The 24,220-nt window shown below is 36.5% G+C and overlaps 1 protein-coding gene across 2 annotated transcripts in view; it reads right to left on the bottom strand.

The window, feature by feature from the left end:
• ANLN (anillin actin binding protein) overlaps positions 1-24,220 on the bottom strand; it is a 56,382-nt gene that overhangs the window by 26,525 nt on the left and 5,637 nt on the right. For both annotated transcript variants that reach the window (XM_045565143.1, XM_045565144.1), the window contains exons 2-11: positions 22,684-22,837; positions 20,000-20,314; positions 13,951-14,336; positions 12,566-12,788; positions 9,697-9,887; positions 9,324-9,431; positions 5,343-5,469; positions 1,905-2,015; positions 960-1,195; positions 29-177 (exon numbers count right to left, since the gene is read on the bottom strand). In XM_045565143.1, coding sequence (XP_045421099.1) covers positions 29-177; positions 960-1,195; positions 1,905-2,015; positions 5,343-5,469; positions 9,324-9,431; positions 9,697-9,887; positions 12,566-12,788; positions 13,951-14,336; positions 20,000-20,314; positions 22,684-22,837 — 2,000 coding nt within the window. The remainder of the gene's footprint in view (positions 1-28; positions 178-959; positions 1,196-1,904; positions 2,016-5,342; positions 5,470-9,323; positions 9,432-9,696; positions 9,888-12,565; positions 12,789-13,950; positions 14,337-19,999; positions 20,315-22,683; positions 22,838-24,220) is intronic.

Genomic DNA, 24,220 nt, shown 5'->3' with positions numbered 1-24,220 from the left:
AGTTAATGCCTTCCAGAAAAGTTCTAACCTATATAGAAGATCGCGATCTTCAGAACCAATGCTGTCACCAGACTCAGCTCGAGGAACACGGGTTCTTTGGAATTTCCCCGGTTTTGGACTTTCATCACTTATGGTGCTGGTGTCTTTCAATTCCAACTTAGGCGAGGAAACTAAACTCTGTAGGAAAACACAAGAGGTATTAGCAGATTTTATGGATAATTAACATTGATTCCAAATAATAATTAATTTAATTGAGAAAAAAATGAATTCTTCTCCATATTTAGGAAATAAACATCCAATAAGTTGATTGATTCATGATAAAAACAAAGCAAACTAAAATAAGTTCCAAAAACGTAAGTGAATAAATAGAAGTACAAAGACAGCTGAAACTTACACACCTTTAAAAAATATTTCTAATTGAATCACTCTCCAGAGCTGCGGTTATTCAATTTAGGGTAATAGCTACTAATAACTGTAGTTAACTCTCAATAAATGTTAGTTACGTATATCTGGTGCTAAATACTAACATGACTTCATATTCACATCAACCCCATGTTACAGGTACAATTAATAACCTCTTTTAACAGATGAAGGAACTGTGGCATAGAAAGATCAAATAACCTGACTAATAAACAGTCAGTAAATGGCAGAGCCAAAATTTGAGCCCAAATGTCTGGCCTTTTAAGCCATGTTACCATTTTATCTAATGTCAAAAAAAAAAAAAAAAAAAAACCCACTGAGGAGTTTTAAGCTCTCTTTTAAGAGAACTGACATGAGGTTTGTAAAATACCCCTGGCTACAGAGTGCCAAATGCCCATCTGCCAATAAAAAAGGGAGGGGTAAGGGAGGGGGATCCCAATACTACTTAGTTTATTTATGTCACGGCACCTGTTTACATTTACTCTTTGTTTGTTTGTTAAGACATTTCTAGTTGTCACATACATTTAGTTTTTTCTTACCTCTGGACTTACCACACCAACTGTCTGTGCCAATGGAGCAAGTAAAGACATTGAGGAGATGTTCAAAGCATCTTCCTGGTCTTCACTGCTTTCTGCTTCTGCTTGATCCATCTCCTCTTGGCTCTTTTCCATGTCTAGGTCACCTTCCTCTAGGACATCACTGAAGATGTCATTAATTACTTTAGAACTATTGATATCATCATCATCCACACTCATCTCAATTTCACGTACCACTTCTGAAAAATATTTTAATAGGTGGATACTGTGATTCAGACCATTTTAAGAATTAAAGGCATAACAAAGAAGATCTAATATTCATATGCTTACCAAATAAACAGGGGAAACACTATAAAAAAGCGCCTCTTAAACAAAACAAATAGGAAAACACTACTAATATATGAAACTAAGATAATTTTCAAAGTTTCAGTAACATTTTCTAAAAAATTAAGGTTATGTCTATTAAAAGCTGATTCAATGTTTTGGGATTAAGTAAGAACTCAAATTGCAGGATAAGAGCCAAAAGCTTCAGACTTTTAAAAAATGTTATTTCAAATGATGCGTTTTCTACTGTTGAGAGCTACCCTTTCACACAACAGTCAATAATAAGAAAATATTAATGTCACTTAGGGCAGGGTTCACTAATAAGCTTCAGGGGCTGCTAACCCCTCCACCAGCATATGCAGAATGTGGGAGGACAGCACCTTTCCTCTCCCTGTAAAAGTCAGCAAGAATCTTAACCAAAGTCTCACAGGTGCCTGTGACCTAACAGAAACTGTTAACAGCACCACATCTCTGTGGGAGCTAGAGTATATTCTGGTAAACAAAAAAAAAAGAGAGAGAGAGAGAGTATTATAAAATCACAAGACACTATAAATTTGAATATGTGCTTCTATATATCCTTCTTATAATGTGTACAGAGTTAAAGAAACAAGAATAAAAACCAACCAATCTGCTGTTCAATCTTCGGGTCAGATGTTACTTTTAAGGACTTTTCCTCTTCTAAAAACAATGTTATTTTGAAAGGGCTAGATTTCGTCATTTTGCATTCAGTGAAACCTAAAAAATTTTTAAGAAAAGACCATGTTAATATATATAAGAACCTATGATTTTCTAGTTAACAAATCTTATGTATCCTTTTTTCTGATTATAAAAGTATGCATTTATTTTAAAATATTCAAATATAGATAAATACAAAGTAGAGACTTCCCTGTTAAGAGATGAAAATTAAGAAAAACACCTGTTCTCTCTTAATCTTCCCACCTCTCTCTTCCTCCCCACTAAGAGAGAAAGGGGACAGAAATAATACCAACTTACTGTTTGTTTTTCCAGTTTTCCCCCCATGTATGTATATGTATATGCATTTTGTTTTGTGATCATACTGTATATATTGCTCTGTAATTTGTTTTTCATTTTAGAAAAAAAAGCGTCAGTAAAATCACTCAAAAACTTGGAGTAGAAGGAAAGTACCCCAACATAACACAGGCCATATATGAAAAGCCCTCCAGCTAACATTATGCCCAATGGCGAAAGATTGAAAGCTTTTCCTCTAAGATCAGAAAAAGACAAGGATGCCTGTTTTTACTACTTCTACACAATATGGAATTGAATGTCCTAACCAGAGAAATTAGGCAAGAAAAAGAAATAAAAGGCACCCAAATTAGAAAGGAAGAAGTAAAATTATCTCTGTTTACAGATCACATGATCTGATATGTAGAAAATCCTTAAGATTCCACAAAAAAGTCTGTTAGAATTAATAAACAAATTCAGAAAAGTTGCAGAATACAAAATCAACACACAAAGATTAGTTGAGTTTCTACACACTAACAATGAACAATCTGAAAAGGAAATTACAAAAACAATTCCATTCACAAGGGCACCAAAAAGGATAAAATACTTAGTAAAAAACCTAACCAAGGAGGTGAAAGACTGGTACCCAGAAAACTACAAAGCACTGCTAAAAAAAATTAAAGAAGACACAAATAGGTAGAAAGACATCCGATGTTCATGGATTAGAAGACAATATTAAGATGTCAGTATTACCCAAGTGATCTACATATTCAGTGCAATCCCTGTCAAAATCTCAATGGCTATTCTTTTCAGAAATAAAAAAAATCCATCCTAAAATTGATAGGGACTCTCAATAGTGAAACCAATTTTGAAAAAGAACAAAATTAGAGGATTCACACTTCCTGATTTCAAAATATACTACACAAAGCTACAATAATCAAAATAGTATGGTGCTGGCATAAAGGCAAACACATAGATCAGTGAAACAGAAAGTCCAGAAATAAACCTTCATATATAAGGTCAAATATCTTTGACAAGGGCACCAACAAATTCAATGAGAAAAGGGCAATCTTTTCAACAAGCAGTGCTGTGAAAACTGGTTATTCAAATGCAAAACAATGAAGTTGGACACTTCTCTTATACCATACATAAAAATTAATTCAAAATAGATTAAAAGACCTAAATGTAAGACTGAAAACTATAAAACTCCTAGAAGAAAACTCCGAGAAGAAAACTCCAAGGGAAAAGCTTCATGACATTGGATTTCACAATAATTTCTTAAAGAGGACAACAAAAGCACAGGCAACAAAGAGAAAATAGACAACTAGGACTATATCCAACTTAAAAACTTTTGTGTATCAAAGGATATAATCAACAGAGTGAAAAGACAACCTATGGAATGGGAGAAAATATTTGCAAACCATGTATCTGATAAAAGGTTAATATCTAGAATATATAAGAACTCCTACAATTCAACAAAAAAATAAAATAATCTGATTAAAAGACGGACAAAGGACTTGAGACATTTTTCCAAAGATAACAAATGGCCAAAAAGCATATAAAAAGATGTTCAACATCACTCATCATCAGAGAAATATAAATAATAGCCACAATGAGATATAACCTTGTATCTACTAGGATGGCTACTATAAAACAAACAAACAAAAACCAGAAAATAATAAGTGTTGGTGAGGAGTCGAAAAACTGGAACACTTATACGCTTTTGACAGTAATGTAAAATGGTGCAACCTCTTTCAAACAGTTATGACTGAGTCCTCAAAAAATTAAAAACAGAACTATTAATACCGTATGATCCAGCAATTCTATTTCTGGGTATTTATCCAAAAGAATGAAAATATCAAAGAGATATTTGTACACTCATATTCAGAGCAGCACCATTTTCAATAGCCAAGAGGTAGAAACAACCCAAGTGTCCGTTGACAGAAAACTGGATAAGCAAAATGTGGTATATACATTCAATGGAATATTATTCAGCCTTAAAAAGGAAGGAAGGCTGGGCATGGTGATTCATGCCTGTAATCCCAGTACTTTGGGAGGCTAAGGTGAAGGATCTCAAGGCCAGGAGTTCAAGACCAGTCTGGGCAACACTGGCGAGATGCCACCTCTAAAAAATATTTTTTTAAAAATTAAAAAAAAAAAAATAAGAAGGAAGTCTTATCACATGCTGCAACATGAATGAAACTTAAGGACATTATGTTAAGTGAAATAAGCCAGTCACAAAAAGATAAATACTATGATTCCACTTAAATGAGGTATCTAAAGTAGTCAAATGCTTTATAGAAATAAGGAACATAATAGTGGGCACCAGAGGCTGGAGGGAAGAGAGAAACAGGGGATTATTGTTTAATGGGTATACAGTTTCAGTTTTGCAAGACAAAAAAGTTCTGGAGGTCTATTTTACAATAATATGACTATGCTTAACACTACGGAACTGTGCACTTAAAAATGGTGAAGATGGTAAATTATAAGTAATTTTATGTACCATAATTGTTTAAAATAAAATGAATTTTTAAAAAGTGTCTGTGACATATTAAATGTCATTACAAAGCTACATCATTCTTTTAGGCAACTACATAATATTTGATTACATGGATTTGGCACAATTTATTTAAACAGTCTTCTAAGGGTATTGGACCAAGATAGAAAAAAATAAAATAACCAGTTTTCCACTGATGGGTAGTTAGGCCATTTAAATCATATTACTATTATGAATGGTGCTACAGTGCACCTCTTTGTACATATAACTTCACATACTAGCTCAGGAATTCATAGAAACACTTGCAGAAAAGCTGAATTAAAGAGCATGCACATTTTACAATTCTATAGATAATACTGAACTTTCACCAAAAAAGTTGTAGTAATTATACCATTATCAAGAGTATATGAGTTCTAACTCTGGAAAGAGAACTAAGGAAGAAGCACATTGCATGGTTAGAAATTAAAAAGTCAGTGGAAATGAAGAAATGGATCTGTCTTTTTACACCAGAGCAGCATATCTGCTTTCCAATTCAATTTCCAAATCTATGGCAAACTGAAAGCTCCATTGTAAGTGAAGTAGAAATATAAAACACTGACCTGTAGGTTCTGCACTGGAAGCTTTTGTTGGTGTCTGATTTTCTGTCACCTTTTCTGTTATTGGAAGTGACTGAGTACTTGAAACAACTTGATGTTTTTTGAGTGGGGTGTTCTGACAGTGAATTTCCTGCAGAAAGCAAGTGAAGAAATAAATTTTATTTCTCAAAACTATAGATTTTATCTTTTTATGTTATTAAATGGAACAAGATCATTATTAAATATTATTCTGAATAAGTTTCCTCAGAATAAAAGAGACGATGTATGTGAATGGGCCCAGGCTCATTTAGAACAAAACAAGCCCTCAAAGCTAGTTCATATTCTTGGTAATTCCCAGTGGTGAGAGAGAATGAAAATTACCATTAAAGCTGGTTTTAAATAAACCAATTAAAGTGAAAGCCACACAAAGGGAAAAATAATTCCCCTATGACACTTATCTCAATCCACACCTATAAAACCTGGTGACAGTTCTCATATCAAGATTCCACTTAATTATCAGTTACTCAGAGGGTAAAATCCAGAGAAAACAAAGCGACAAAAACAGATCAGAAGGTAAAGAAAGAAGAAAAAAAATTCCCTGAGTCTAAGTCTTTTTATTCATTACCAAGGCTATGGAAGAGAAACATTCAGTTGTTCTTTATTTGTTTAAAGACTTTATGACTATGGCCGGGTGTGGTGGCTCACGCCTGTAATCCTAGCACTCTGGGAGGCCGAGGCGGGTGGATTGCTTGAGGTCAGGAGTTCGAGACCAGCCTGAGCAAGAGCGAGACCCCCGTCTCTACTAAAAAAATACAAAGAAATTATCTGGCCAACTAAAAATATATATAGAAAAAATTAGCCGGGCATGGTGGCGCATGCCTGTAGTCCCAGCTACTCGGAAGGCTGAGGCAGTAGGATCCCTTAAGCCCAGGAGTTTGAGGTTGCTGTGAGCTAGGCTGACGCCACGGCACTCACTCTAGCCGGGCAACAGAGCGAGACTCTGTCTCAAAAGAAAAAAAAAAAAAAAGACTTTATGACTAAAGCAATAGTAGAAATAATCAAGTAAGAGCAAAAATAATAACACAGCAGCTAATACTTACACAGAGGTGTGCTGGCCACCTTTCTAAGCACTTTACATCCACTGCCTCCCCTATTCCTCCCAATAACCCTAAGTTACCAATAACCCTAAGTTACGTACTAGTATCTCCATTTCACAGATGAGAAAACTGACATGCAGAAGAGTTAAAAAAGTTGGACACACAGTTAGAAACTGGCAGAGACAGTATACAAACCCCGGTATTCTTGTTCCAAACTAATTCTAGACGTTGTCTCTCAGGTCAGAAGCTTTTGATGCAAAAAAACAAAGTAAACTATTAAATGCTATGCTTCTGATTATTTTAAGGGTAGGCAAGAAGTTTGAGGAGGAAAAGAATAAGACAGGGCAAATGCATTTCCGAAGTGGGAACAATGGACTGAGAGTACCTAGAGTAAAAAGCTTATGTGCTCTGTATACAGTAAACAAACATTTATTGAGTAAATAAACAAATAAGTATGGTGGTAATGAAAGCAACTTTACTCACTTTCAAAGGCTTAACTCATAGCTTTGAAAATATAAGGTCAAATAAACTCACTATGCCCCATGTCCTTTTACCATGGATCACTACCCAAGACTAATTATAGTGGTTAAAGGACAAGGCTCTGGTGTCAGAAGGTCTGGCTAGAACGCCTGGTTTCACCATTTACCAGCCGTACCATTCTAGAAATTATTTAATGTAAATTTTTTTTTTTTTTTTTTTTTTTTTTTTGAGACAGAGTCTCGCTCTGTTGCCCGGGCTAGAGTGAGTGCCGTGGCGTCAGCCTAGCTCACAGCAACCTCAAACTCCTGGGCTTAAGCGATCCTTCTGCCTCAGCCTCCCAAGTAGCTGGGACTACAGGCATGCGCCACCACACCTGGCTAATTTTTTTTGTATATATATTTTTAGTTGGCCAGATAATTTATTTCTATTTTTAGTAGAGACGGGGTCTCACTCTTGCTCAGGCTGAAATATAATATATTTTAAGAACCACTGCTCTAAACTCTCCAGAGACATTGGAGGAAAACCACGAGCCCATGATATAGTGGCAAACTTAAGTGAAAAAGGTACTTCAAAAGGAGTGACCAACCATGTCAAATGCTGCTAACAGGTCAAGTTAATTGAAAATGATCACTGAAGATCACGGACGAACTTGACAAGGGTAGTGGTCCATGAAGGGTGGGGAACCTGCGGCCTCAAGGCCACATGTGGACCCCAGATCCCCAAGTGCAGCCCCTCAACCAAATCCAAACTTCATAGAACCAATCCCTTTATTAAAAGAAGTTGTTCTGTAAAATTTGGATTCAGTCTAAAGGCTGCACTCAAGGATCCAGAAGGCCACAGGTTCCCCACCTCTAGATGGAAAGGATCAGCACATTCCTCCCTTCCTTCGTTCAAATACAAATTTATTGAGGTGCCAGTCTGAGCCAAGCACTAAGAACACAGAGGTAGATAAGGTTCTCATAGATAGTGGTAGAATGTAAAGCTAAAATATTCATAGAAGATAATATTCCAGTTAAAGTATGCATATGATGATGTGAGTGGAAAAAAGAGGGGCTCCCTGGTTAAAGGAAGGATTCCCAGAGGGGATTAAAGTTTGACCTATTCCTAACAAAGTAAGAGCTCACCAGGGAGATACTCCAGGAAGACAGAATAGCATGGCAAAGGCAAAGAGATCTGAAAACCTGGGTACATTTGAGAGACTGCCAATAGTCTGCATGGCAGGACTGAAGCACACCTGTGGAGGAGGAGAGAGAAGCCAGGTGAGGAATGATTCTATGTCAAGCCAAGCAGTTTGGACATTTTTCTGATGGTGGCTATGGGGAGCTCTCCAAGATTTTAAGCAAGTAAATACATGAATATTTGCCTTTTAAAATTATTTCTCTGGCAGCAACTAGTAAGATGGATTGGAGAGTAGCCCAGACTAGAAGCAGGGTGTTCAGTACAAAGCTATGGAAGTGAAAATGGTAATGGCAGAGGAAAATAAGGAAGGCAAGGCAGCTTGGTGACAGATTTAGAAAACTTATCACTGGATGTGTGTGTTTATGTGTCTGTGTGCTAGGGGCAAGCAGATGGGAAGACACAGTAAACCAGAGGAAGGAGCCAAGGAAGAACTCCCAGATTGTTTTAGATGGCAAGGCACAGAGTAAAGCCACAAGTGAAGACACAGACTACAAGCGGAAGATGGTACAGCAGAGCACAGAAGGCTCATCAAGCCTAGAGTTCAGGAGAGAGATCAGCACAGCAGAGCTGAGCATCACCAGCATTTCTGTGCTTGGCCGAATCTAGATACGACAACAGAGAAGAGATGTCCTATGGCAAGTGAGAAGGAAAAAAGGTTGAGGACCTGCTGTTCCTGTACTTTCCATTAGTCCTCACTGTAGTATAATTCTATTAGCTTAAAAACATATCCTAACACAGTACTTTGTGCACAGTAGGCATGTAAATGAAATAGAACATGGTTTACATCCATAAGTAGGGATCTTGCTGAAGACTGACTGATGAAATTTGACAGGAGAAGAGAAATCTGGAAGGGATGTGATCTGAAAAGATTCCAGATAGTCTAAAAATAGGGCATTTGAGGAAACTAATACAGTCATCAATGAGAAAAGTAGATTCTGAGAAACATTTTAGAACCAGCATCTCAGTAGATTGTTAGGAAGAATCTGAAATCAAATGAATGACGAAAATAAATTTTTTAAAACTTGATTTTCAGGTTATCAGCAAATATGGTGAAGAATGCCATTGAGATAGGGAAAATACCGTGAGAAAAGCAGAATTGGTACGTACATTTAATGAGTTTATGAATGGAAAGTGACAGTTGGTTGGAATAGGAAAGTGTGTAAAGAATTATTTTATAATACAGCACTACAAATTAGATCCAACACTACTTTGGTGCCAAGTTCGCTTTTATATTTCTTGTTTACATTACCTGTTTGGTTTCTGGTTCTTTGCTTCTGGAGCTTCTGCCTTTTTCTGCACTCCATAAATTGCCCTTGTCAAATCGGCCACGAAGACATGCTAGTTCTTTTTCACGTTCCTAAACCCATCAAAAGCCACATTTTACACAAGAGCCAACAGCATGTTTAAGTATATCCAAACACTACTGAAACTTTTCTTGTCATTGGTTTTACAATTAAAAAGTTCACAATACATATGGAATTTAGGACAATATTTCCAATTTGAAATGAGTGACACAGAGAATAAAGATGCTACTTATCTCTAGTATCAGAATTCACATTTTTTATTTCTAGATTGTATGCTTAGATCATGTGATGAATTATGTTAAATGTAGTATACCATACCTGCTTGAGCTGTTGTGCTAAATGGGTAGTAGATGAAGATGTGTTTTGCTTGAATAATCTTTCTCGTATGGCCTTTGTATTTGGAGTGATAATGGGGGTTCTATGGGGTGTGTTCCGGGCTGGACTTTCTTTGCTATGGTCTTGACAACGCTCTCCAAAGCGTTCCAGGAAAGGCTTAATTCCTGCTCCTCCTATAGAAAACACACACATTTTTGGAAGCTATTCAAAATAAGTAATAAATATGATTTCTGTGGAAAAAGTTCTAAACTCCATTACAGCCCTAAAATGCTTTGATTCTACTAGGAATATTCATTCACAAAGTAAACAATATAAAAATAGTTCAAAATTTTTAAAAAATCTACCTTACAATTCTATTTTATTACATGTCCTAAAATTTATTCATAAGATTAAGTTCTTAGAAAAAAAATTTTATTTTTTTTAATTTTTAATTATTTTTTATTTTTTTTATTTTTGAAACAAAGTCTCACTCTGTCACCCAGACTAGAATGCTGTGGTATCAGCCTAGCTCACAACAACCTCAAACTCCTGGACTCAGCCATCCTCCTGCCTCAGCCTCCTGAGTAGCCAGGACTACAGGCACACACCACCATGCCCAGCTAATTTTTTGTATTTTTGGTAGAAATGAAGTCTTCCTCTTGCTCAGGCTGGTCTCGAACTCCTGACCTCAAGCAATCTCCCTTCTCTGCCTCCCAGAGTGCTACGATTATGTGCGTGAGCTATTGCACCAAGCCAAAAAAAGAAGTTTTAAAAGGGAGAGTGAGATGTCAATGGGGATTAGAAAATTCTCAAACCGAACAATCAGAACTTAAATTACTAAAAATTGACTGTATGTGTATTGATGAATCTACTTTCACCGCCAAGTGTCTTGGCCATAACTTCCAGCTACTTACATTTCTATAGTCATGTGTATTTTATCTTGCTTTTAGGAAGCCTAACAGGTGAAAATGTGGAATTTTTTTTCTTTTCTTTTTTTTTTTAGAAAAATTAGGGATTAGGGGGCTGGGAGGGTAAAAAGAAAACATAAATAAATAAATAAAAATAAAAGAAAAATTAGGGATTATTCACTTTACCAAAATGACAACTCGATTTTATAATATCTTAAAACAGTACTCAATTAAAACAGTATGAAGTACATTTAAAGTAGGACAAATGGGGTGTCTCTATCAGCCCCATCAAGAGGATTCTAGGGTTGCATTATATAAAAATAGGCTTATCTATATCAGAGGTTGACAAATATTTTCCTGTAAAGGGCCAGACAGTAAATATTTTGAGCTTTGCGGACCATATGGCCTCTGTCACAACTATTCAACTCTGTATTATAGAATGAAAGCAACCACAGGGGATGTATAAACAAATAGGTGTGGCTGTGTTACAATAAAACTTTATTTGCAAAAGCAAGCAAAGGGCAGAATTTGACCCATGGCCATAGTTTGAGGACTCCATCTGTCCCTTATTACCACTTCATGCTATATCTCAAACTAGGGTCCATTAGAAATACAAAGAAGCATCTAAACAAATATCTCTGAGGTCCTGGAAATACGATTCTGAATATATCCAGCAGCCAAGAACAATAAAAGGACTTAAGGCTTCTATCTAAGCCTTAAGTCTTTAGAAAATTGGGAGTAACTAACCCTATTCCATATGGGGATCTTCTTATTGCTTCTAATTTTCATTTTGGTTTATCTGGAAACTGCTGATTTCTTCTTATCCTATAAGTAATGGCTTCCCCACTCTCATCTCTCTGTTTACTTCCCCTTTATGATAAGCTACAGTTTCTGGAGAGATTATGTTTTCAAAAAGTTAAACCTTAGAATTAAAAGGCCTTCCAATGAACAAGAATATAGTTCAAAGTAAAAGGTGCACATATTTGCACCATTTAGTTTAGTCCTGTGTTTCTCAACCAATAGTATGTGGGAGTGTGCACAAGGTGTAAGTCACAAGACAAATACGGCATTTCCTGGAGCATCAGTTTACTATAGTAGGAAATTCTGAATTTTTATATGTAAACACACACACAATATACACACATAAAAATAATTAGGGGATAAAGAGAGGTTGATTAATGGGTACAAATATACAGTTCGAGAGAAGAACTAAGACCTAGTGTTTGGTAAATCAGTAGAGTGACTATAGTTTACAATAAGCTATTGTATATTTCAAAATAGCCGGAAAAGAAGAATTCAAATGTTTGTAGTGTAAAGAAAAGAAAAGATAAATATTTAAGGTAATGGATATCCCAATGATACTGATTTGATGTTTATAAAATTATATGAATATATTAAATATACCCCCAAAATATTTAATATGTACATTATATATCAATAAAAAAATAACATTTAAAAAAGAAAGAAATTTCTATTATTTATAAATCTCAAAAATAAGTAAATATATAAATAAAATTGGGAGTGGAGTCATTTGTTCGCACATCCACTTCTCTCTGCTATTACGGGTACCTTCATAATGAAGATTGAGAAGTACTACTCTGCATACTTGGCTTCTAGAATATTTCTCCAGTTTGCCCCTAAAACGTGATTTCTGGCTGCATATGCTTTGTCTGCCTCAAAAAATATAGAAAAAAATATCTAGCATGATCATCCTATAGAAAGCATGTTTAAACTGTTAAAATGTAACAGGTTAAATACTTTGACCAGTAAATGGACTAGTCTACACTAATGAATATTCATTGAATCAATGAAAGCTGAATATGTAGAAGTCTCATTTGGAACATTCGAGCATTGGCCCTGGCAAACCAACACTGTACCATTCACAATTGGATATTTAGAATGCTTAGAATAAATATCCTGCATATAGATAAGAGTAAACTTTAGATTTTTTGTAAATACATAACCTGGTGTTGTAGATTTGTCTTTAGATTGAGACTGCAGACAAATTTCTCTGTTCAGTTCTTTGGACCGAACTGTCTGGGATACAGTTGACTTCACAACTGGTTTCAATAGCTCTGTTTTCAGAGGACTACCAGGAGTTTTTTGAAGTAGCTCAGGATTTTCTACCTCACAATTTTTAGCATCAGTGATGGATGTAGTAGATTTCACTGGGGAAGTAGTACCTTTCTGAAACATGAAAACACTTAGGGTGAACAACAACATTCACAGTATCTATAAGAATTCCTATACCCAAACAATTCAAATCCCATTAACCTAATAGCCTTTATACAAGATTTATGAAAATGAAATATTCTCGCTCTCTAAGAGATTAAACTAATTTGAAAGGTTTGGGAGAAAAATCAACTTAGAAAATGCTATTACTTAAATTATAATATGTAGTTCAATCTGCATAATATATTGATGGGTAATTAAGTATTAGTGGTAGGATAAGCTCCATTTAAAAATTTTTTTCTTCATATTATTACACTAGTACCTTTATTAAATTTTTAACTGTATTAGATCAAATTACATTTTTATTAAGTCAGTATCAATTTAACAAAATTGTATCATGTACTTGATGGCTAATTATAATAAATTAAGTGATTACTATGTGGCCAAGTACTACACTAAGTGCTTTATGCATCTTACCTTATTTAACCCTCCAAATAACCCTTTTCCCCATTTTACATATAACAAGGCTTTGCAAGATTAAGTATGTAGTTCAAAGCCATACTTCTAATTATGTGACAGAGCTAGGATTGAATGCAGGTCTGTTTAATTCCAAAGCCTGGCTCTACACTAAAAGACAATGGTCAAGAACACAACAGTCTTTATCCTTTTTGAGTTTTTTTTTAATTGTTTTTTAAAAACTGTTGTGGTAATACCTACACAAAGTAAAAGTTTCAAACATTTCCAAAGGACATACAGTAAAAAAGTGTCATGCCCTGTTTAGCAATTTAGCCTTCCTAGAGGCAATTATAGCTACTAGTTTATTATGTCATTCCAGAAATAGTTGAAATTTTATATTTACACATATACAGAAAGCATTCCAATGGAGTATTTAATTTTCAATTCTCCCTTTAATGACCAAGAAGAGGCTCCATTATTCCACTATCATAGACTTTGAATTTGCCTTAAATTAATGTAATTTCAGTTGCCAACTGCTAATTTACCTTGGGACAGGGTACCAAACTTATGATTTTTACTTTCTATGAAACTGATATTCTAAAACTACATATAAATACACTTTGCATATGTTATAAAATACATACCTACATATACACACACACATTACCATTCAAAACAAAAAAAGAAAAGGCTTCCAAAGACCAAAATGGTGTTGACTTACCACAGAGCTGGAAATTGAGGCATTAACCAAAGATGCATCAGCAGCACTGGAGGATGAGGCTTTATTCAAAGAGGCATCGCCATCCCTTTGGGAACAGCATGTAGCTTCCTGCTTAACACTGCTGCTATTGATCCTAGCAGATGCTCCACTTGCAGAGGAAAATTTGGATAAACAAGTGGTACCAGGCTGTTCTTGTACACTGTTTTGCTTTGCAGATGAATGATTTACATCATCTTCCCAGGAGCAAATAGTTGCAGCAAGGTTGGCCAGACGGGCCTTTCTCCCAACTGGAGTTGCTGAGGCATCCGAAAGGGTTGGTTTGGGAGGGGAGGCAGCCTTTTCCTCTGATGGCATTGGTGAGAAGAGTGAGCTTTCGGGAGTATCATCTGAAAATGTTTTCAGAAAGAGTTAAAAGCCATGTTTAAGAGTTACAGTGACGTATATAATACCAGAATCACTCCATACAGAATTTGTAAATGAGATTAACAGGTTTAAGAACCAGTGAAAAACTCTTCTATGAATGAAACTACCAAGCTATTTAAACTTGACAATATCTTTTCAAACCAAATGTGATACTTAATCCAAATTTTTAAAAAACACTATTACACCTATTTTTTTCAATTGTTTCATGAAACATAAACACTGTAGGATACCGCACATTTAGATTATATTTTTAGAATTAAATCATGCTGTGATAACACTGCACAATTTAAGATTATGTATCTCACAGGAACCTTTTGTTTTAAAAATGGATTAGACCAGTGCTGTAAAATAGAACATTCTATGATGACAGATATACCTATGCTAGTCAATACAGTAACCAGTAGCCACATGTAGCTAGTGAGTACTTGAAATGTGCAGCTATGGCAAATGAAAAGCTAAATTTATTTCATTTTAATTAATTAAAATTTAAATACCTACATATGGTTACTGGCTACTGTATTGCACAGCATAGGGTTAAACAAAATCAAACATTTTTCTGCATAGTTACTCCATTTGGAAATAAATCTCAAATACTGATATTTAACTGACAAAGGATCTAGGCCTGTATATATATATGTACATATATATATATATATGTATATATACACATACACAGAGTATGTATACAGAGTGTGTATATAGGGAAGCCAAGGTTCGTGGCACTTCCTATTCCATAAATTCAATCAAGGAAAGAAGGATCCCTCCTGTCTAAGGCTTCTACCGCTGTCTGAAGTTTCAGTTCTACCCCTCCAAAACCTTCTCAGGGATCTTGCTCCAAATAACCCATCTCTTTCTCTACAAACTCTTCTCTGCACATAAACACAGTCATGTGTCACTGACCAACAGGGATACATTCTGAGACATGCATCATTAGAAGTGCACATCATAGAGTATACTAGCACAGACCTAGGTGGTCTAGCCTACTACACACCTAGGCTATGTGGTATAATCTATTGTTCCTAGGCTATAAACCTGTACAGCATGTTACTGTACTGAATACTGCAGGCAACTGTAACACAATGGTGAGTATTTGTGCATCTAAACATATCAACATACATGTTTTGTGCATCAAAACATAGGTACAGTAAAAATACAGTATTAAAATCTTATGGAACCACCATAGCATATGCAGTCCACCATGGACTGAACCATTGTAAAGCAGCATATGACCTTACAGTACACCCCCCTTATCCTTGGTTTCACTTTCCCAATTTCATTATGAGCAGTCAACTGTGGTCCAAAAATATTAAATGGAAAATTCCAGAAATAAACAATTCATGTTTATTTATTTTTGGCTTAAACAACAGAAATTTATTGCCCACAGTTCTAGTGGCTACAAGTCTGAAATCAAGGTATTGGCAGGGTTGGTTCCTTTTAAGGGCTGTGAGGGACAATTTGTTCCATGTTTCTCTCCTAGCTTCTGATGAACTCAGGAGTTCCTTAGCTTACAGATGCCATTTTCCCTGTGTCTTCACATTGTCTTTCCTATGTATGTGTCTACTTCAGAAGTTTTAAATTGCACCACCCTTCTGAGCAGTGTAATGAAATCTCGCACCATCTCACCAGGGACATAGCCAGCATATCCAAGCTGTAGACACTACCTGCACAATATCACTTAGTAGCTGTCTTGGTTATCAGATCAACTGTTGCAGTATTGCAGTCCTTGTGTTCAAGTAACCCTTATTTGACACAACAATGGCCCCAAAGCACAAGAGTAGTGATGCTGGCAATTTTGTTATGCTAAAGAGAAGACATAAAGTGCTTCCTTTAAGTGAAAAGGGGCAAGTTCTTGACTTAATAAGGAAAGAAAAAAAACCATATGCTGAAATTCCTAATATCTATGGTAAAAATGAATCTTCTATCTGTGAAACTGTGAAGAAGGAAAAAGAAGTTCATGCCAGTCTTGCTCTCGCACCTCAAACTGCAAAAGTTACGGCCAGAGTGCTTAAGTGCCTAGTTAAGATGGGCAAGGCATTACAGTTGCAGGTGGAAGACATGAACAGAAATGTGTTGCAATTGATGGCAACCGTGTTCAGTATTATTCAAGGTTTCAGGCATCCAGTGGGGGTCATGAAACATATCCCCAGAGGATAAGCGGAGAGACTACTTACTGTATGCTCAAGTCTCTCTCATCTTAAAAATAAACATCACCTCATTGACATACACTCTTTAGTTACCACCCCTCTTTCCCTGCACAATATTCACTCACCACCTAACTCCTTCAACCAGCCTTCTGCCTACACCACTGCCCTGAAGTTGGTTTTGCTATTGTCACTAGTGCCAGTCTACACCTTGCAGGCCTTGTATTTCTTGACATCTCTAAAATTATCACTCCCTTTCTGTCTGTGACATTATTCTCTACCAGTTCCCCTGTCTTCCTGGCCTACCTTCATGGTCTTCCAGCTATCAACTACCTCTTTTTGGCTTTCCCATAGGTATTCCAAATAACATATCTGAATTAAAATTGCCCCGAACATATTCCTCCTCATCTTAGTAAATGACATCACCAACTACCCAGTCATTGGGGCCAGAAATCTGGCCTCTTCCTCCCCTCTCCCTCATTCTCCACCAACCAATCATTAAGTCCTATAGATTCTTTCCCCTAAATCTCTCCAGTCCAGCTTCCCCTTGTCACTTCCACAGGCCCTCACTGTTTTGCACCTGGATTCTAACTGGTCTTCCTTCTTCAAATCTTTGTCCTATCCAACCCTTCCTCAATTCTGATGCCAGAATTTAGATCTTTCTAAAACACTTAACCTGCTTTAAACTTTCCCAGTACCTCTCTATCAACTTCTAGTTATATTCCAATCTGGACCCTGCTGCTTTTTTCAAATTTATCTCTTGGTTTTCTACCACATGCTCTATACACCAGAATACCAAATCTTTATACACACACTATACTCACGTTACTTGCCTCTGTGCTTTTTATATATTCTGGTTGTTCTGCCTAGATTATCTCTACTCTCTGAAGCCAGCTGTCCTTTAAAGTCTACCTGAATTGCCTCTGTCTCCTCCAGAAAAGCCTCCCTGACCACCACCTTCCCTACAATACCCTTTTACATACCTCTATCATCTTCCTTAGACTAAGCACTGTCCTCTAAGCAGATGACAGTTTTATTGTCATGTTTTAGGAATGGGCTTAAGAGACCTCTAACTCTTCTAACTATTCTCTGTCAGAATGACAGGCTTCAGATAAATTATATTTTAGTCTAAGTTCTCAAACATTTAACTGACTGATATCCACAGTCTTGTTTAGCAATCACTAAACCATTCATTACAAATGTTTTATTCACAAGTTTCATATCTTGAAATCAGACATTTCCCTTAATGAAATTTATTTTCAAAGTGGAGGTGGGCATTTTTTTCAACATTTGCTTTCAAAATGGTCAAAATCACTGCAGTGCTTTATGCTCTAGAATGTTTAGGGCTTTGGTTATTCTTTTGACCATATGTTAAACCACAACCCTCTCCTTTTTTTTTTTTTTTTAAAAAGGATAATCTGCACTGTGCTACCCAAAGATAATTCCTACAAAACAGCAATGGGGCATCCTTCTATCCAGGCACTTTTGTAACACAGTAGCTGCCCCTCCTCCCACAGATATGGGCATCCCTGCCTCCGGTCAGTGGTAGAGGAGGAGGGAAAAGGCCTTTTGTTCTTATCCCAGGTGGCACCAGATCCTCAGGTAGGCAGCTGGTGGAGTTCACAGGCTTTGTCCTTGGAAGAGATGGGACTATTAGAATAGTTAACCAAAATAGCCTAGAACTAAGAAGCCCTCCCTTTAAAAGCTCTGTACTTCTGCCTATGTTCGGGAAATTTGGATTTTGAGATGACAAAAAGGTCTCTTTCCTCCTCCCCAAAACACTTGTCCTCATTGTGATTCGGCCTGGTGGACAAGTGCTGAGTTTTCAGTAACATGTTTACTGGTTAGCTTCCTCAGCCTTTATAAAGAAACATGGTTAACTCCACCCACTACTAAAATGAACAGGTAGTGACACCATAGACTATCTGCATTTTGTTATGTGTCCAAAAAAGTCAGGCAGATCACAGCAGCTAAGAATAGGAGTCCTAAAGTACAACTACTGGGATTTGAATTTTAGCTGGCTGATGGCAGGTAGTTTTCTTAGCCTCCCTGAACCCAGTTTCCTCTTCTATAAAATGAAGATAAAAGTAGTATATATCTCATAAGTTTGTTGTAAGGATTAAATGCTACTAGAACCAAAAATATGTACAATGCCTAGCATATTCAATAGGAAGTGTTTGCTCTTTAGATTATTATCACTTCCAGGAAATATAATCTTAACTCTCTGTTGTCTGATATTTGCCAAAATTTCAGTTAAAAGAACTGGTATTTATGGAAGACTGTCTAAAATATATGTAGTCCACCATTTCTCAGACCACTTGGTCACAAATCTGGGTATGCATCAGAATTACCTAAGAGGTTTTTAAAAAAAAAGACAAAAGCACACCCTGGGGCTCTACCACACTTCTGAGATTCCAATCCAAAGGTCTGAGTGATTCTGATACACATCAGCAGGGCTGAGAACAAAGGCTTAAGGAATGCTTCCTTGGGTAAGGCCCAGGAAGCCACTGACCTGTCCACCTACATGCACGGTGCTAGCTCACTTTAGAAGTGCTTCTACTGAACGGAGCTTGGAGCCATGCCATCTGAGTACCTTGAGAAATCTAACAAGTTTACTAGCTCCCACAAAGTCATCTTTAGGACACAAGGAAGAAAGTTCTCTCAGTCTCAGTGCCAAAGATGGTTGTGCTTTTAGCTTATGAACATTAGTTCATGTAATTGATAATTTCACTTCTTTGCATTGGCCACTAGCAAGAAGAGGACTTTATAGCCTGTATTTAATAAACTGACTTTACCTTCCACTTCTTTGTCTTTCCTTCTCATATTTTCTCTTCATCTTGAGTTCCTTAATTTTCTTATTTTATAATATAAGTATTTTTATAAGTCATCTCAAGGTATTTTTTATTTATTTATTTTTTTTTGGTGACAAGGCAGGAGATAAAAAAACTGATCATAGCATAACCCCATTGCATAATTGTTGATTTACTTCTCAGGTTCTCCATCTGATTATAGGCTCACAAAAGGCAAGAATTAGGTCACTTCATTTGTGGCCAGCATTGTAGACTCATAACACACTTTGCAGGTGCTCAATTTATGATTTTTGACATTTTCTCTTTCCCCTACTGAACAACACTGCACACTTTATTTAGTGAATCCATGAAATAGCATATTTTAAATATAGAGCTGAAGGTCAGAAATGCTAATAATACCAAGTATAGTTTATTCTCAACTGTTTTTTATAGCAAATATAAGATATAATATTTAGTTATAAGATCAGAACTAGTCCAAGAACCTCATCATGAGAACATAACCAACTTATAAACATACTATAGGTATACAAGCCATTTGCAAGCAAAGGATACTCAGGATATAGATAAAACAAAAGCATTTACCTCCCATGTGTTAAATGTGAGAAAATTTTCAACATACTAAACTGAATCTTATTGAAAAAGATGTATGGACCATATCATCTATACAATTTATACCTGTCATATCATTATTATCCCAATGGCGCCGTTGCTCTGCAAGTTTTTGCATACGTGTTTTAACTGAGGAGGCTGCAGTTGCTTCTAATCTTGAGTTCAGCCCCCTCCTGGCACCCAGCAGGGATGCTGGGGCTGCAGCAGAATCACTAACAGCATCTGCTGCCTGTGGCTCCACCTGAGGAGACACAGGACTTGGAGAACAAGATTTTGTAGAAGTTGACTCAACCGGTTGTTTATTTTCCAAGTTAGAAACTTCTACTTCAGCGTTGTCAGAACAGCGTTTCTTTGATGGTGATGGTTTTGTACAAGATTTCTCTAGATTAAAAAGGATTAAAGAAGGCAGTCAAAATTCTGTAATTTCTCAGGGCATGAAAAACTTGAGGTAGGTACCTAACAAGTTAGTAAAACACCATCTTTCTCTATTCCTTTAAATGATGTTAGTTACAAGAAATAGTAAAACCCCACACTCTTTCTGTAACTTAGAAATGTGATATCAAAGATTCCTTTTTAAGCATATAATTTATGGTTATAAGATCTACAGCCCAATCACCTCATTTTTAGGTTAAAAAATCAAGCCTAGAGAAATTAAGTTACCTGCCTAAAGTCACACAGCTGAGCTAAGGGTAGAAACCAAGTTTTTTGTTTTTGAAACAATCTTTCATGAACAATAACCAATAAGCAAGGGTAGAAGGGCACCTGGCTGGAGGTTTAAGAGAGAGGCAGGGAACAGAAAAGGTGAATTATCTGGTTAATACCAAACAAATTCACCAGTACAAACACTTAACAACATTTCTTTAAACATCTATGAGCAAATACCTATAAGTAAAAAAGTTATAAAATAAAAAGGAGCTATCCAAGCATAAAGCATATTATTTCTACCCAGGAATCAGTCTCAATATATCTCCTGGAAAATTAATATTTTAAAAAGTAAGAACGTAAATTTCATATGAGGTCAGTTTCATTGGCTGTCTAACCAAGTGGTTTTGTTCTGGCAGTGACCAAAGGAATATAATGTTAATGGTAAGTCATTATTGCCCTTATGTGACATCAACCTCATTAAATATATATCATGAAACTTTCTAATCTTTTATAACTCATTTATGGATCCATTTTCTATGAATTCATCGATTCATTTTTTGAAAGTGTTCCTATTTTAACATGCAACACCACCTTAAAATACAGAGTTCTTCAGGTTTATAGTTCTTACATGAAATAGTAAATACATTTACATTTTGATGCTTAATTAAATACTTCCATTTAAGCATGAAAATGTAGTTCCAAACACTAGTTTTTAAGTACATAGTACTTAATGGTGGAAACTCATCTCACAGTGAAAATGAAAGATCCTACACTAAGGACAGACCTCTATTTTTCTGGCTGAATACCATATAATGTATATTTCCTTCCCTCCCTTCAAGATGAATAAATAAATACTTATTCTATGGTTATCTTCCAAAATAACTAAGCCAGCCCCATGCCCTCTTCTCTGCTTTTTTTATAATATCGGTTTTGCCCTCTATAATACTCTCTTTTCATATGTAAGTATTCCAAAGTTGTACTAAAGAAGATTATCATCTCTAGACTACTCTACACTCCAGTGAAAGACTAAGGCAGCTGGCTGATGCTGGCTGGGGATGCCAGGATTTAGGAAAGAATAAGATAAGATTCCAGGTGAGTTTGGGTTTGTTTGTGTTTGTGTGTGTATTTGTTTTTGTTTAATTCTACTACTTCTGAGGATTAACAACCTAAGCTTCAAGCCCAGCCCTAGGGAATTGGTTCAGCAAAGCAAGGATGAAAAAGACTCATTAAATTTCAAGCATGTGCAAATAGTCTGCCTTCCATTGCCTTGCTCATGCCAGAGACACCACCTGAACTTAGTGGTTAGCTGTTCTGGCACTGCTGGAGCAAAAAAACTACATCGCTACCAGTGTAAGTGTTACCCTGCTCCTTTTTTCTCTTCTCTTGGGGATTTAAGGATAACTTTGGATTGAAAAAAATAAAGTTCAATCAATTAATCTGAAATATTTGGGAGTTTTTTGGTTTGAGTTTTTGTTTTGTTTTGTTTTTCCGTTTTTTTTGTAGAGACAGGGTCTCGCTATGTTGCTCAGACTAATTTCAAACTTCTGGCCTCGAGCAATCCTCCCACCTCAGCCTCCCAAAGTGCTGGGATTACAGGAATGCTTGCCCATAATTTGAAATATTTGTTATTAAAGAAAAAGAAACTCTGCTCCAACCTCATAGGTCCTAGGCCTAATGTAAGAACGCTGAAATAGAATAGAAGGCTGTTCTTCTGTCAGAGGCTGTTATATTTGTCTCATAAAGACCTTGGTTCTTTTACATGCATAAGGAAACGTGAAAGACTTGTCTCTTTTTAAAAAAATGAACATTTTTCTCCCACAGCTGTGTGTGCTCGCATGCACACATGTGCCCATGCTTACACACGCAGACGTGCACATACAGGTTGGCCATCTCCCGCCCCTACCCCAGGAAGGCCAAGCCTCGCTGTCAGAGCTGGTGCCAGAGCTCTGTGTGGACGGGCTGCAGACTGGCCTGTCTGGGACTTCCATGTGCCATCATCTGGTGTGCTAGGATGGCCTCATTTGTTCATTTTTACTGAACATTTATGGTAATAAAATCATGCAGCAAAAAATAAATTAATTAATAAATGAAAATTTTACTTTTACCTTCACCACCCGATAGGGGCTGCTGGTTACTTGCTTCTGAAAGTGGCTCTCTGGCTCGCTTAGCATGAGTTACAGACCTTGCAGCTGCTGTAGGCCTCTCAGCCATTTTTCTCTGAAGATTCTCTCGCCTAGCACGGGTTCGCTCCAGCAGTTTCTACATATGTAAATATATCAGAGTGTTAAAACCAGTTTCATCAAAGGTTCCCAAAACTGCAGTATCTTCTAAAATCACCAGTGGCCATGTAGGATAACAGTTAAATACATTTCAAAAGTGAAATCCTAAGTAATTAAGTCAAGATTCACTAAATGAGCACCCCAATGTCATAATTATTACAGATGCAATAGGAACATTAAAGGGTGAATAAAATGTACAAAGTTAGTTATATAAGATTTTAAATGACCACAAAGTCGCTCTGCTTCCATCAAAAGATAGAATCTATTTCCCTACTTTTGAATCTTGGCTGGCCTTATGATTTGCTTTGATTAATAAAATACGGCAGAAGTGATACTGTATGACTTCCTAAGCATCAAGAGATCTTGTAGTTTGGGCTCTCTTGAAACACTGTTACCACATGAAGAAGCCCAGGTTAATTCTACTAGAGATACATGGCCCAGCCGTCAGCCAGCATCAACCACTACACAAGTGAATGTGGCCATCTTAGACCCTCCAGCCCCAGATAATTTGCCAGATCACTGAAGATTCCTGCATGACCCCTGCAGCAGAAAAACGGCCCAGCTGAGCCCAACACAAATTGCTGACCCACTGAATCATGAGAAATAGAGTGGTTGCTGTTTCAAGCCACCATGGTAGGCAGAATAATAATCCCCCAAAGATGCTTTTGTCCTAATCCCCTGAACCTGTGAATATGTTAACTTATGGGTCAAAAAGGACTTTGCTGATATGATTAAGAATCTTCAAATGGAGAGATTTTATCCTGAATTATCTGGGTGGGCTCAACATAACCACAAAGGTCCTTACAAGGGAAAAGAGGGAGGTAGGAAGGTGAGGTCAGAGACGATGTGACAACAACAGAAGCAAAGGTCAGACTAATGTGATTAGTGGCTCTGAAGATAGAGGTAGGGGCCACAAGCCAAGAAATGCAGATGGGCTTTGGAAGCCAGAAAAGGCTAGGAAACAGATTCTCCCCTAGAGCCTCCAGAAGGAACACAATCCTGCTGACACCTTGATTTTAATCCAGTAAAATCCATTTCAGACTTCTGGCCTACAGAACTGTAAGATAATAAATACGTGTCATTTAAGCCACTAAGTTTGTGGTAATGCATTACGGCAGCAAAACCAATATACCCACTAAAATTTGAGGTGGTGATAAGCAGCAAGAGATAAAAGACATATTAATTCTTTGAAAAGATAAGATGCTTCCCAAGAGAAAAAAAAGTAAACAATCTTATGTTTTAATTAAACATCAGTATATAATAAAATAGTTTTAAATTGAAGCCATTCCATAAAATCATGAAAACTCCTCTTTCCTTACCCTAAACCGATGTTCCTATTTTGAGTCAGTATAGTAAAAAACAT

Source organism: Lemur catta, chromosome 11 (genome assembly GCF_020740605.2).
Source record: "Lemur catta isolate mLemCat1 chromosome 11, mLemCat1.pri, whole genome shotgun sequence".
In the NCBI taxonomy this organism is placed as follows: Eukaryota; Metazoa; Chordata; class Mammalia; order Primates; family Lemuridae; genus Lemur; species Lemur catta.
This window is presented reverse-complemented; position numbering and strand designations above follow the sequence as displayed.